The sequence below is a fragment of the Ricinus communis genome, chromosome 8 (assembly GCF_019578655.1).
Source record: "Ricinus communis isolate WT05 ecotype wild-type chromosome 8, ASM1957865v1, whole genome shotgun sequence".
Lineage (NCBI taxonomy): Eukaryota > Viridiplantae > Streptophyta > Magnoliopsida > Malpighiales > Euphorbiaceae > Ricinus > Ricinus communis.
Genome location: NC_063263.1, coordinates 19,894,340 through 19,909,405, shown reverse-complemented (window position 1 = coordinate 19,909,405; position 15,066 = coordinate 19,894,340). Strand labels below are relative to the sequence as shown.

Here is a 15,066-nt window from a genome sequence, read left to right as displayed (position 1 = left end):
AATAAAATACTAAAAAATATTAATTAATATGAATATACACTTTATAAGTGATGAATCCAAAGTTTATGTTTAATGAACTTGACACTAATAATAAATAAATATACACTTGATAAGTAATGAATATATCGTCTGTGCATAAAGAAAATCAGTATTTATAGGTTAAAAATAACATGTTCATTATCTATAAGCTAGAAGTTCATTAAATGTACACTTGAGGTTCATTTAATATAGTACATACATTAGTTTCTGTCACGACCCCACCCGTGGGCCCGTGACCGGCACTAGGGAATGGGTAGGCTTAAGGCCACCGAAACCCGTAGTAAGCCTGACACTCACTGATTTAAACAAATCTCAACTCAAATTTATATTATTAAAACCATAAATTATCTTAATAGTTACACGTTACAAAATTACTTCGGTCTACCAGAAAATACTAGGCGAGACCCGAAGCTCAGAAAATTTACAACTGATACATATACTAATTACTACTGCGGAGAATCTAAGATTTACCATTTTACATACCAAATCAAATACTTCACCCGATGATGAAGGAGTCGGGTTACTGAATAAGAGTCGCGAGAGAACTAACAAATACGAATCAAAACAATAAATGGAGACTCGGTCTAGAGTGAGTTAAAATCATACATCTAAAACAGTTTCAAATATCTCAATGTCACATTCATTTAATTTTAAAATAATTAATAAATCACGCGAACCATACGTGTCATGTTAAAACATATGTGTCATGCCATGCTTAAACAAAATTTATTCCACATGCAACGGGACAGTACTTCAAGAGAACTCTAATCCCAACTCTAAAATCTCGATTATTTCAACACTTATGTCTCAACTAACCTCAACTCTATCATCTCAAACCTCTCATTCCAATAGGATCGGCGCCCCAGAGAGCAAAGCTCGACCAGGGACCTTACCTCCGATCCGGTCACTTAACTCTCGGCCTTAGCCTTTTGGCTCTCTTATCCAATAAGATCATGCCTGAGAGCAAAGCTCACCGTGGACCTTACCCACCGGTCACTTAAATATCCAAATAAGAAATCTAGTAGCCATTCTGGCTCTCTTAATCCAATAAGACTGCGCCGAGAGCAATGCTCGACCAGGGACCTTACCTCCAGTCCGGTCACTTAAATTTCCAAATAAGCCGCCCCGAGAGCAATGCTCGACCGGACCTTTACTCCCAACCACTCTACTAAGCCCAGAGAGCGATGCTCGACCAGGGCAGGTCCTAATCTTTCTTTCTCAAAATTTTTACCTCTTTACCTTTTTCTTATCTCTCTCATATTATATTGGACACTCATCCAACTCCTATGTTCTACTGCCGTCCCATCCTGAGTCATCATGCAATATTAAAATTGGTAATAAAGGAAAAACATATTTAAATAGTAACTAAAAGCATCATGCAAATGATAATAATAATAATTGAATGAAAAATTGAAATTGCAAATAAATATTCTCAGTAGCAAATCAAATTTTATGCATGACACGTGCGTAAACGATATATGACTTTAACTCACGGGAATTAGGGCGACCTCCTAGCTCAAATTTTAGGTGTCTTGTAGGAGCGAGCCGAAGCAGATCATCTAATCACGGAAAACAATTTATCAAAACGATGAAACAATTACAATAGATCCTAGGTCTAGATTCTAGGATCGACTGTCTAAGAATCTCGACCGGAACTACCGAAAATTCGCGAACCTCCCCTACAACACGAACATTACCCCGTAAAAGCGGGTCCAGGACCTGCCGGAAAAACACTCCAAATACTTACAATTAAAACAACGGAGTCGGGTCCCCAAACTTCACTATTTCCGACCTCGCCACACAAAGACAAAACACAAGGCGTAACCCATGCATAATTATTTTTGACCCACAAATACCATCAAATACACAATATAAACCAAAAGACACAATTAAACTAAGAATTTCTAAAAAAAGGCTAAAGAAAATTACCAAGACGCTTCGGTCGACTCGCCCACCGGAGTCCGATCGACGATCCGAACACACCATCGGACTCACAACGACACGATGGACGATCCCCGCTTTCGATTTTCCGATCCGACACCCTACCATCCGGAGAAATTTACGGACGATCTCGACCGTCGATTCACAAACGAAGCTCGATCGCCACGAAACCGGTGCCATCGCGAAGCCGAGTGAGAGTCGGGATACATCCTCCGATCGTCCCTCCTCCGGCCGGATCTCGCCGGAAAAGTCGAAAACGCCGTACCGCCACCATTTTCTCTCTCCACCGGATCTTGCCCGACCACCATCGGCTTCTAAAAAGCTCGCCAGGAGCCGTCGCCACCCAACTACCGCCAACAACGGAAACGGCCGGAACACTGGCCGCCGCCACACGCGATTCCGCCGCCCGCCGCCGCCCATTGCTGCCAACAAGACGCCTCCGTCGCCAACGCTCACGCCGGCCCGACGCCCGCAACTTTCTTCTTCTTCCACGCCGCTCTCTCTCTCCTCCTTTCTTCTTCCCCGACTTCTTTTCTTTCAATATCGACATTAGGCCCCCGAACTTTTCCTTATTACAATTGGTCCCTCAACTTCCTTAATTACTTACAATTTCATCCCTGCAGAATTTAAATTTGACCCCCAAACTTCTTTTTAGCCTATCAATTAAGCCCTTAACTATTTAATTTGGGCCAAATTAGAATTCACCGAAAATACACAATTACAAAAATACCCGACCGACATATTTATTTACGAAAATACCAAACTCACAAATTTCCATTAAAACCCCATAAAAATAAAATTATACTTTCAATCCTTATTCCAAAATAAATTTCCAATTTAGTCCTAACACACAATTAAATTAAATAATCAATTTTTTCCAAAATTCTTTTATAAACACATCCTTTACAATTCTACCATAATTTTCCAATATATAATTTTACTTATATAAATATGCATTTGGAGAAATTTGAATAACCAAAATATAATCATTTTAAATTAAACCCAATAATAATGAGGCTAAAATTAACTTAAATAAAAACTCATTATTAAATATATAAAAATTCCGGGTGTTACAGTTTCTATATAGAGTCATTTAGTCTCAATTAGCTATTTGTTCTCTATAAGTAAGCTTATTAAATGCTTTCTTAATCTAAATAAAATATTAAAAAATATTAATTAGTATAAAATGAAGGGAGTAACAATTAATAAAATTTTAAATAAGAAAATAATTAATATTTAATAAAAATAAAATTACTTGTAAAATTTAATACTTAATAAATTATTAATTTAACAATATCAAATATAAATCTCATATTATGAATTTTATAACTAATTAGTTATTATTCAAAAGAATATATATAAAAAAAAGAAATTATATATAATTAAAGAAACAATCAAACAAAACTCTAAAAAATAAACGTTATGCACGCGTAAGGTGTCAGATGACCCTCGTTCATAATTTCATAATATAATTTACCGGTTGCTCCTATTTTTGGAGTGTGGTGGGTTCAAACTAGTAAAAGAGGTCTTGGTTGGGTTATTGGGGATGGGTCACAAGTATGAATACAAGAGGATATCTGGCTTCCATCATGGCCCCCGACTGTTGTTAAGGATTTTCGGTTAATTCCCCCAAATTCTCTTATTTGTAATATGCTATTACCAACCGGGGAGTGGAACGAACAACCAGTTCTCAGTCTTTTCTGTCCTCAGGAAGCATCATTGATCTTAGCATTGCCTCGTCCACTCTCTCACTGTCATGACAGGCCTTTTTGGTTATTTGAGAAGCAAGGAGATTTTTTTATTCGGAGTGCACATCATATTGCTAGGGAATCTTGTCTTCCTTCATCATTATCTAATGCCTAGAAATCTTGTTGGAAATGGGTATGGGCATTATCAATACCCCCAAAAGTTGAAGTCTTTCTTTGGCGAGTGATCACTTCGATCTTCCCTAAACAGAGCAACCAGGAAAACGGAGCAACCATCTTCCCTAAACGGAGCAACCAGGAAAACGGAGCAACCATCCCTCTGACATGACAGGGAGTAGTCACTTCGATCTTCCCTAAACAGAAAGTGACGTTGGAAAAATATTGTAATTTTAAAATTCATATCTCAAATATACTCTTAATTGATCGTAGAAAATTAACAATAATATTCTTCCAGTACGAGTAAATTTAGAAAAGCATCATGTTCGTTGTTGATATTACCTGTCAGATTTATGGGTTGCAGGATGAGACTACCTTGCATGTGTTATGTCAAAAAACCGTTGTTGCTCGATTATGGCAACTCTCTGGTTATGGGGATATAATGTCTGATCCCTCAAGTTCATGCATTTGGGGTTTGTTAGAGCATGTCCGAGAACAAAGAGGCATTGTTCACACTGAGCTATTTGCCATCTTCCTTTGGGCAAATTGGACAGCACAAAACCAAGCTCTGTACTCTCACAGAAGCTGGAATGTTGAGGTCCAGATTAATTGGGCGAGGACATTGTTGGTTGATTACCAAGCTGCACTTCCAATTGGTTCATCCCTCTGGTATACTCCCCAATTTGCAGAAGCTCCTTCAGGTTATAAATTCTTTGTGGATGTTGCCTTCTACCCATCATCTAAAAAGGGTGGTTTATGAGTGGTTTGTTTTGATCCTAATAATAATCTGTTGCAGCAGTAATAAAACCGATCTATTTGGGAATTTCTGTTGAGCACTTGGAAGCATTGGCTGCGCAGGAGGGTCTTGAATTGGCAAGGGATCTTCATTTACATGTTTGCGTTGTGTCTGACAGCCAACATGTGGTTCAACTACTGAAAGGTTCCTCTGTTTATTATTCCAGCTTAGGATTGATTATTGATAATCGTAAAGCTTTATGTTCTGGTTTTTTAGATTCTGTTGTTTTTGATATATTGGTAGGACATCTAAGTTTTGCAACCCATAGGGCTGCTGCTTTAGCGGCTCACTCTAATGAATCCCTTCGATGGTTTGATGTCTGCCGATTGTGGCTAGCTTCTGTAGTCTCTTCTCGGACTTGATTTTCCTCCATTAATGAGATTATAGATTGCTTTTCCTACAAGACATGAACATTTATATAATACCCATCAAAATGTGAAGAAAAATGCACAATTTCATTAAAAAAATTAAAACAAAACCATGAATTAGAAATACATTATTAAACAAATACAATAGATTATATATATCTAACCCATATGATTCTCGACTACAAATAATGTGTATATATATATATATATCCTGAATTTTCTAAGAAATGTTAATATATTGGGAATATATAAGCATTATCTAACAAAAGATAAAGGTCAATTATTATTACCTTTTATATAGGTTATTTTTTATAGAGAAGATCAATTATTTTAATCAAATAATCGATAAGAAAATTAAAAATAGTAAAAGGGAGTAAGTGCAATCTTTGAGACAAAGAAAGAGAACAAGAACGGGACTCCATAAAAATGGCTGTGTACCACCGATTAGGGAGAAAACTATAAAATAAAAAATTAACAATATCAAAAAAAGAAAGGGAGTAAGAAGTCTTATTTTAGAGAATCAACAGCTTTTCCTCAAATGACAGCTTTTGATATGTTTTAGGGATGACAAAGTGTTTTCAGGTTAAAGAAACATGAAACAATAGCTTTTGCTTTAGTAAATGGCGGTGTTTTAGCGACGGACAATAGCCCATCGCTAAATATAGTCACAAGAAGCACAAACATGTAGCGATGGAGTAGAAGCACTTTCTTTAAAGCTATAATGTATAATGATAGGGGCGCATGACTCCAGTGGACATGATAATTTCATCTTTTAATTTTATTAACTCAATTTCTGACATTCATTAATTATTTTTAATATATATACATTATATGTTGTTAATTAATTTTTTTGCACTATAAATAAATAAAAACATAAAATATATGTATGGTGGTAACAAAAATAGATAAAAAAATATTAAAAGTAGAAATTGGAAAATATCATAAATTAAAAAAATAATTAACAAATGTCACAAATTTAATAATTAACAAATGGTAAAAATTTAGTTAGTAAAATTTAAAACTGCAATTAATATTAGGCCTCGTGTGGTTTTATCGGTTTGAACGAGAAATCTAGTGAAGGACATATAATTTTTTTTCTTTAAATGACATACACAATATAGTCAATACTTACCGTTTATTTTTGAAAGTAGAAGTCTCGAGTTCGAATTATTTCTTTCACACTATATGAATTTTTATTTTTATAACGAATATAAAGAAATAATCATTCTCTATAGTCTAGTCTATGACTTGTTACCCTTCTAATAAATTTTATGACTATTCAATTATTGTCGCCGCTTGCTTTCCTGAATATATCTCCAATTATGTATTTTTCAATACTCAACTATGAGATTTTAAAGTTAGAAATTTACTGCCTGGTCAGTTTATAAATTAAAATAAAATAAAAATATTTATTTTAATAAATAAAGATTTGGTTCGCTGGAATTGAATCAGCCAGGGAGAACTTTTTTACTTGAATATTGGCAAAACGTACAGATAAACCTTTAGATTTTTGGTAAAAAAGTGTATTTAAATAAATAAATTTCAAAAATAGTTTAATTATAATTTTAAAATCATATAAATATAGTAATTACATCTTTGAAATAAATTACGTTTATTTGACAATGTATTAACAACCCTAAAAAAACTGTTTTAATTTTTTTGTTCTATAAAAAAATATTAGCTCAATTTTTTAATGAATAAAAATTATAATTCTTTCACATAGATAAAAATAAAAAATAAATCAACACCGTCATCATTAATTAAAAAGAATTTTAACATCAAAATAGAGGTAAAATTTAAATGTTTAATAATGCTTTAACCAAGATTTCGAAGACTTATATATAAGTTTTGCCTCAAATATACTAAATATAAGATAATTCCCTAATTATGCTATCACCGACTCAAAATCGACAGTTAACTTATATCCAGAAATATAAATTTTTATTTAACATATTTAAGTGAAAAAAAAAAGCCGTGGATGAGGTACCAAAGGAGACAGTTGCCTTTCGCAATTAAGCACCATGTGATGCGATCCCTGAGCCAAGAGTAGCCTCTTATTTTGCACACACAGTGATAGAGAAAATAAAGAAAAAGAAGACGAAAGTACTCGCTGTGTCCTAATAACATCAGGATCAGGTCATGCAAATGTTGCTAATTTAGGCTTGGGAGGGGTAACCAAGCACATGTCAAGGAGGTTGTCTACTGAAGTATACTTGTAGTCAGGGTATAAACTGGAGGCCTCTAGATCCTCTGCTGTCAGTTCAAAGCTCATCTGATCACCTTTGATGAATATGTTGTGCAAAATAGATACTGGAATGTTTTCTGGGTAAGGCAGAACTGCAGCCAAATCAAACAATTAATTGTCTATGCACTCATTTATAATAGCATTCATACCAGATGACCAACATGTAAATAATCAATTGTCTTTTGCCCGTAGTATATAATATTTTTATAAAACTCTTTTTAATATTTTGAGATTATTCTTTTAATTAAAAAAATAAAAATATTATATGTCACGTTTGATAGACAAAAATTCATGTAAATCAAATAAGAATTTTGACCTCGTAAAAATGAAAGTCTAGAGTTGTAAGAATGGGATGTCTTACCCTCAGACAGCTTCACAATTTCTTCCTCTGGCACATGATTCTTTTTTAAGGTTCGCCCAGTCTTCTTCTCCCACGAACATATCAAATCTAACTGAGACACAATGTTTTCTGGTGGTCTGTAAATTATGACACGATTCATGACCCTTGGATCAGTTGCTGCTCTCACCGTATATGCTGCAACATCTTCCTCATAATTCAATACAGCTTCAGAAAATTCAAAAAGTTTGTTACTCCGTCTGCTTTTTATGTGTTGAAAAGAAAACAAGAGCGAGAGTCAGATTAGTGGTGATTGAATTTTATATCCTATCCTTTTCTTTTCTTTTCTTTTTTTCACAATCCTGAGGAACAATTCCATAAATTTAAAACTCATTGGTTAAATTAAATTAATGATATATATAAAAATGTTTATATAAGGTTTTGATATTTTTTAGATATTCTATATAGGTTTTGATATTTGTTATTTAAGACGTAAATTAATAGGAGACAAAAGCCATTTTATATTATATGAATGGTAAGGTCAATTTTTGCTAAGTGGCCTAAACAGTCTATAATTAAAAATGAACTAATTAATTATGTCATTTTAATAAGAATTAACATATGTCATTGACAATTGACCATGTCCACGTATGACATGATATGCTAAGTCGACACAAGAATATTAAAACCTATCTAAGATATAGAAACTCACCCTTGGCTTTACCACTTCCATAAATAATGAATTCTTTAGGATTTTCATGTGGATGAAGAAGGTAATCCACAAAATAAGCTGCAAATGAATTAGCTGACACAAAAGTGTAGGGCAGTCCTGCTGCTTCCGTCGCTCTTCTTATCTTCCGCTTGTTTTCAAGGATTTCTTCGAAGGGAGGCAGCCCACTCACCCTGTCCACTTCGTTGCCATATTCTGATGGAACAAACCTCTAAAAATACGAACAAAGACACACATGAGACAGTTCATATATACACGAGTTAATGAACATGTACAAAAGAGGGTGTATATCTATTAAGCTGATAAAAAAATTCTTATCTAAACTTGAAAAGTAACACGTATATATAAATGTTTTATATTTTGATATTTAATGATTAATATATATTTTATTATTTAAAGTTAATAAATATATATTAAGTATTCATAAATCTAGTATATAAATAGAAACATGCAGATAAAAAACTTCAGACTTATAACAAAAGTGATATGCTTTTTGGATTACCTTTATATTGCCTGCGTCTTTCATGGCGGTAATTATTTTGAGTTGATCTAGATGTTGAGGAACTGCAAGAGTTGAAATCACGACATCTACTTGTTTAAGTATCGAGACAAGCCTCTCATGCTCATCTAACTCTCCCTGTACGTTAATTTCGCATGCAGTATGTAAATAAACCAATAATATTATTATTCTTGGCAATACTTAAGGAAAAAGAATTTGTACTTGAAATAGAGTGACTCCCAAGGACTCGAACTCCTCATGGAGTTGTAGCTTGGAAAGGTTGGTGTTTAAACCGAGTGGGCGAACGTAAGCATAGGTCGGATGACCCATTGATATGCTTGCTTTCACCATGTATTTTCCGAGGTACCCAGTTGCTCCAATTATTAATATCTTGCTTTTCTCAGAAGCCATTGTCTCGCACCCTCTTCTTTCTTCCACCTCCTACCCTTTTTCTTTTTTCCTGGTTACACCTCCTACTTCCTCTAGAATAAGAAGCTGGTTCCTTATATAGAAAAATAGCTTTGAAAATATACGACATGCTTGTTAAGGGTGAAACAAGTAGGTGACGTGAATTTGGGAATATAGATTATTTTAATTTTATCTTATCTTCAAATTCTAATAGCCACTCTTAAACCATCTTAGCTTACTACTATATTAAAATACCAATTCTATAAATTAAATATTTATTAAATAGGCCTAATGATATTAAAAATCTAAACATTTGCCTCTTTTTACAAATTTAGCTCATTTTTCAAATTTTTATTTAAATAGTCCAATTTGGCTAATTGATTACAATTACAGCCAAATTAAAATTTCAATCAATTTTTATTACAATTATAGCCAAATTAAAATTTAGATAAAAATTGGATGCTACCCTCTTAATTCTAGATATTAATATCTTTTTACTTTACTAATATTATTTGCCTCTTAATGCAAAAACATAAAATTACAATGAAAGTGAGGAAAGAAATGACTTTGTCCTTTGTTTTTTTCTTTATTCATGATTTTCGCTTGTCATTCACTTTCATGTTCATCTATAACCTGACCTTGGTAACTCGTGTGTTATGTGTAAATATATATAACAATGATATGTAAATTTACATGTCACCCAATTTTGACTGAGATTTTAATTTTAATTATAATCGCAATCAATTCACCAAATTAATGCTATTTAAATAAAAATTAAAAGAATAGACCAAATTGGATGTAAAAATTTAAATTTTTAGTGTCATTAGGCATACTAAATATTATTAAAAGCTCATTTACATGTTTTATCTTTATTCATATGGATTTGATTTAGCTGATTCTACGTGATTTCATCGTTCTGTAAATAACGATTTTATATAGGTACAATCAAGCCTATCGAGTCGAAATAATATCAAGGTTAAGGCTCAATTTGGTTTGAAAATTTGAAGACCGAAACTCAATCCGAACTTAATTGAACTTAATCTCTTAAAGCTCAAATTTGACCCGGTTAAATTTAATTACTAATGAAAAGAATAAAATAATAAAAATTACAAATGTTATTAAGCTTTTGTTTTTTGAGGTCAAGACAAATTCGACATGAGTTTAAAAATGGTAACTGAATACGATCAAGTCAAGAATTATAGAGCCAAACTACCCGAGTAACTAAAATTCGAGCTTAACTTAATATTAACTGACTCCATTTTAAACATTTAAAAAAAAAAAAAAAAAGATATCAATTCGAGTAGGTGGCTGGCCGGCTCAATTCTAGTATAACATAAGCTTATAGTTGTAGAACATATTATTGTTAGGCAGCTTTCATTTAAAAACTGTATTAGAGATGTAGAACACATTGTTAAGTTCATTTAAAAATTTAAATTCTTAGAGTCAATAGTTATCTACTTTTCTATCTTTGAATACTATCAGCCGATCACTTTAAAAATTTAATACACCAATAGTCAATGCCATTAAAATAAATCTAATAAATGTAATATGTCTTCAGTTGTAATATTAATCTATTGGGTTCCATCCTTAGACTATTTGCAAAACAATTTTATGTTTAATGATAAGACATGGTAAGCTACATCATTGATCCCGATTGATGTGAATTCATACCTTTGTTTTTTCTTAATGAATTTAATTAAGAATCCCCTTTCAGAGCAACCTGCAAATAGTTGGCCTCATAAACAGCTATAAAATTCCAGAGTTTAAACTTTTTCTAATCTTTTGGCCTCATATATTCATATTCTATGACCTAATCGTGATAAGTATATACCTGAAAGTTTTTAGATTATTCAAAAGCTGAACTTAGAAAAGTCTAAACTGACAATTTGTTCCGAATGATAAAAAAAATTTCTCAGTTCTGATATAAAATAAGATAATATCGTATGACTTTTAGAAGAAACCCATAAGCTAGCAACTACATTTCCTGTATAATACAGAAAGAAGATTCTAACAGAGAATTATTTTCTGTTAGAAGTATTTTAAAGAGCAATACTACTACTACTAATAATAATAATAATAGAATAATTTAAATTTTAATGGGTCAAAAGATGACTAAATTAAATAAGTAATAGAGTTAATTTAATATTTAAGATGAATGAGAAGAAAATATTTAATTAATGAGTAAGTAAAGTTGGGATTAAGGACCTAGAAGTATTATGAGGAAGGAGTTATTAATAAGAAAAGTTTATAAAAGATTATGGAAAAGAAAATAAAAAATTAGGACAGGTGGTTATTTATTTAAAAACCCATCCTTCTTATTGGTTCAAAGGAAAAGAAATAAAAGAGAGGAGTAGAGTGACAACATTAGTAAAAATGATATAAAAAGTCAAAGTCAGTATAAATGAAATATTATATAAGTAAAAATAAAAGAAAGAAAAGAATACAGTATAAATGATATTTTTTTAAAAAATATAATAATTTATGTAATTTTCTCTATTTTCTATTTAGGATTCATTTGGTTTAAGATAAAAAATAGGAATATGGACTAAAAACGAACATGAATAGAAATGATTATATTTTATATGTTATTTGATTCAATATGATCTGGAAATTAAGTTTATTTACCATTTGACACCAATAATAATATTTAATTATAGTTAAAAAATAATAGTGTTTATTTTATAATTATTATATGCAACAAATATATAAAAATAATATTTATATAAATGACAAATTATTATTCTATTTGTTTGACAATTTATAAACTTATTTTATTTTATTCTCATAAAATTGAACTTTTTATTCCTTAAGAGAGGGAGGGAGGGATGGGTGATTTCCGTTAATGAGATAATGATTTCGATTTTTCATAGTGATTTTGTATGAACCAAATACTAACATTGAAATCACTCATTCTCATGTCCATTCTCATCCTATTTTTCATGAACCAAACATTCCCTTAAATTGATGCATGCATCCAAGAATAAATTTTAAAATATTAAATATTAATCCTCATATACATGTATGGCCTAATAAATTTTCTAATAATTTTCCATTGAGCCACATATGTATCTTAAAAAAAAATGTGTTGGTCTTTATAAGCTCAAAATTTTGCTATTATAAACATGAGGCATATCCCAACAATCTCGTACATTAGTTAAATTAATATAGGATCAAAGCGGTTTTTGTAATATCAATCATAATTAAACCAATCAATGGTCACTTAGATAAATATAACTAAATAACATAGATCAATTATGAAATGTGTAGCATGAAAATCACATAAAAATGATATATACATGTCGATATCAACTGGTCCTACTTTACTTTAGTGAGATTACCCAGTAGCTTGATAGTACAGATTATAATAAACTGAATTCCAAACTTTATTTCTGATTAGAGAAAATATCCAAATACAAAATTATAACTAAACCAAACATAGAATATATGATATTACATGATAAAATTCCACTAAACCATAGATTCCTCAAATTCTAAAACACCCATGTGACCAATATGCTCATGAAAGACCTTGGTTTGGAGTCTCTTTGTAAGAGAATCTGCTATCATGGAGTTTGTTTCTAAATGCTCTATGAAAATATGCCTGTTCTGTATCCTTTTCTTTACAACTAGGAACTTGATATCAATGTGTTTTGATTTGGTCTAGCTCTTATTATTGTTGGAGTATAAAACTGTTGATTTATTGTCACAATAAAACTTAAGTGGTCTTTTAGTTCCTTCCATAATTTACAGCCGAGTGACAAAATTTTTCAATCAAATCCCATGGTTGGATGCCTCATAATATGCTATACATTATGCTGCCATGGTAGAAGCTGTAATAATTTGTTTAGCACTACGCCAAGAAACTGCACCACCAGCCAACATATAATGTAGTCTGAAGTGGATCTCTTACTATCTTGGCATCCAGCAAAGTCGGAGTCAAAGTATCCAATGATCTCTAAATGGTCTTACTTCCTATATATGAGCATATAATCTTTTGTTCTCTTCAAATATCTTAACCCTTTTGGCTGCTTTCCAATGATTCATTCCTAGATTGCTTAAGTATCTCCCTAACATTCCTACAATATACGTTGTATTTGGATGCTTACATACTTGAGCATACATTAGACTCCTTATAGTCGATGCATAAGGAATCTTTTGCATTTCCTATATCTCAAGATTTCCTTTTGGGCACTGACTTAGACTAAATTTGTCTCTCTTAGCGATTGGGGTATCACCTGGTTTACAGTCTTGAATGCCAAACCTTTTAAGCACCTTATCGATATAAATTCTTTGTGATAATCCTAGAGTACCCCGAGATCGGTCTTGATATATCTAGATCCCTAATACAAAGGAGGCGTCACCAAGATCTTTTATCTTAAAGTGCAACACGCTTATATCATTGATGGCAAGTAGTATGTCATCAATATATAAGACCAAGAATATGTACTTTCTCCCACTGAATTTATAATTTACATCAACATTCATATTAAAACTAAATGAGATAATTACTTGATGAAATTTGTGGTACCACTAACGAGATGCATATTTTAGCCTGTAGATAGATTTTGTCGACTTGCAAACCATTTCTTTAGGTCACCAGCCACAAAAGTTATCAGACTACACCATATAGATTGTTTCGCCAATGTTGCTATTGAGAAACATCATCTTGACATTCATCTGATGAAGGTCCAAATCATAATATGCAATAAGAGCCATGATTGTCCTAAAAGTGTCTTTCATCGAAATTGGGGAGAAGGTTTATTTATAATCTTTAGCTACAAGACGAGCCTTATACCTTTTCACATTACCCTTCGACTCCCTTTTGATTTTAAATATCCATTTGCAACCAATGGTTTTCACACCTTCTAATAACAGGACAAGTTCCCAAACCTTATTGTCTTGCATGGATTTATACTTGTCATTTATTGCTTCAATCCACTTTTCTGAGTTGAAATCTTGCATGGTTTGACGGAAGTTGATTGGATCATCTTCCATCATACCGTTATTTTTCTCATTTTCTTGGAGAAATACTATGTAATCATCTGGAATAGTATTTCTCCTCTCTCTAGTGGATCCTCGTAAAGGCATTGGCTCTTGAAGCACTGGTTCTTGAGGATGTTGAGTTTCTTCCTCAAGAATAATTTGAGTTTGTTCTTCATGAACAATTTCCTCATCTTGAACAAGAGATAAAATGACCATATCTTGTTGAGCTTCTGAATTTGCTACATCAGTAGCAACTGTAGGAATTGGTTTAGGAATCAGGATGGATTCTTCTTCAAAGACAAAGTCTCTAATTTTATTTCTCCTCCCAAACTCAATATCCTCAAAGAAAGTGGCAATTCCCTTCTCAAATATTATCTTTAATTTGGAATCATAAAACTTATAGCACCTAGATCGCTCGGAATAGCTAATAAAGTAGCTTCTCAATGTTCAAGATTCCAGTTTCTTTTCATTTAGCCTATAAGGCCTTGCCTCAGCTGGACATCCCCATATATGAAAATGCTTTAGACTAGGCTTTCACCATGTCCAAGGCTAATAAGGTGCTTTGACAGCGGCTTTAGTTGGCAGTCTGTTTAGAATGTAAGTTGTAGTCTTTCGTGCCTCTCTCCAAAGTGACTCTAGCAAAGTAGAATGACAAATCATACTCCTCACTATATCCTTAAGAGTACAGTTTTCATCTCTTAGCTACACCATTCATGCTAGGTGACCTTGGCATAGTGTACTATGGGACGATCCCGCATTCCTCTGGGTACTTGAAAAATGGTCTTGGACGTTGTTCACCTGAACCGTCATATTTACCGTTATATTGACCTCCACAATCAAATTATTCTTTATTCTTTT

At 32.4% G+C, this 15,066-nt stretch overlaps 1 protein-coding gene across 1 annotated transcript; it reads right to left on the bottom strand.

Annotated features, from left to right (window-relative positions):
• Positions 1–6,925: 6,925 nt before the first annotated feature.
• Positions 6,926–9,318, bottom strand: LOC8269743 (isoeugenol synthase 1). The gene is made up of 5 exons (XM_002530501.3): positions 9,040–9,318; positions 8,821–8,955; positions 8,301–8,529; positions 7,613–7,816; positions 6,926–7,343 (listed from the first exon to the last, which is right to left on the bottom strand). The coding sequence occupies exons 1-5, from the start codon at positions 9,226–9,228 to the stop codon at positions 7,144–7,146; spliced, it is 957 nt and encodes a 318-aa protein (XP_002530547.1). The 5' UTR covers positions 9,229–9,318; the 3' UTR covers positions 6,926–7,143.
• Between the last annotated feature and the right edge of the window lie 5,748 nt (positions 9,319–15,066).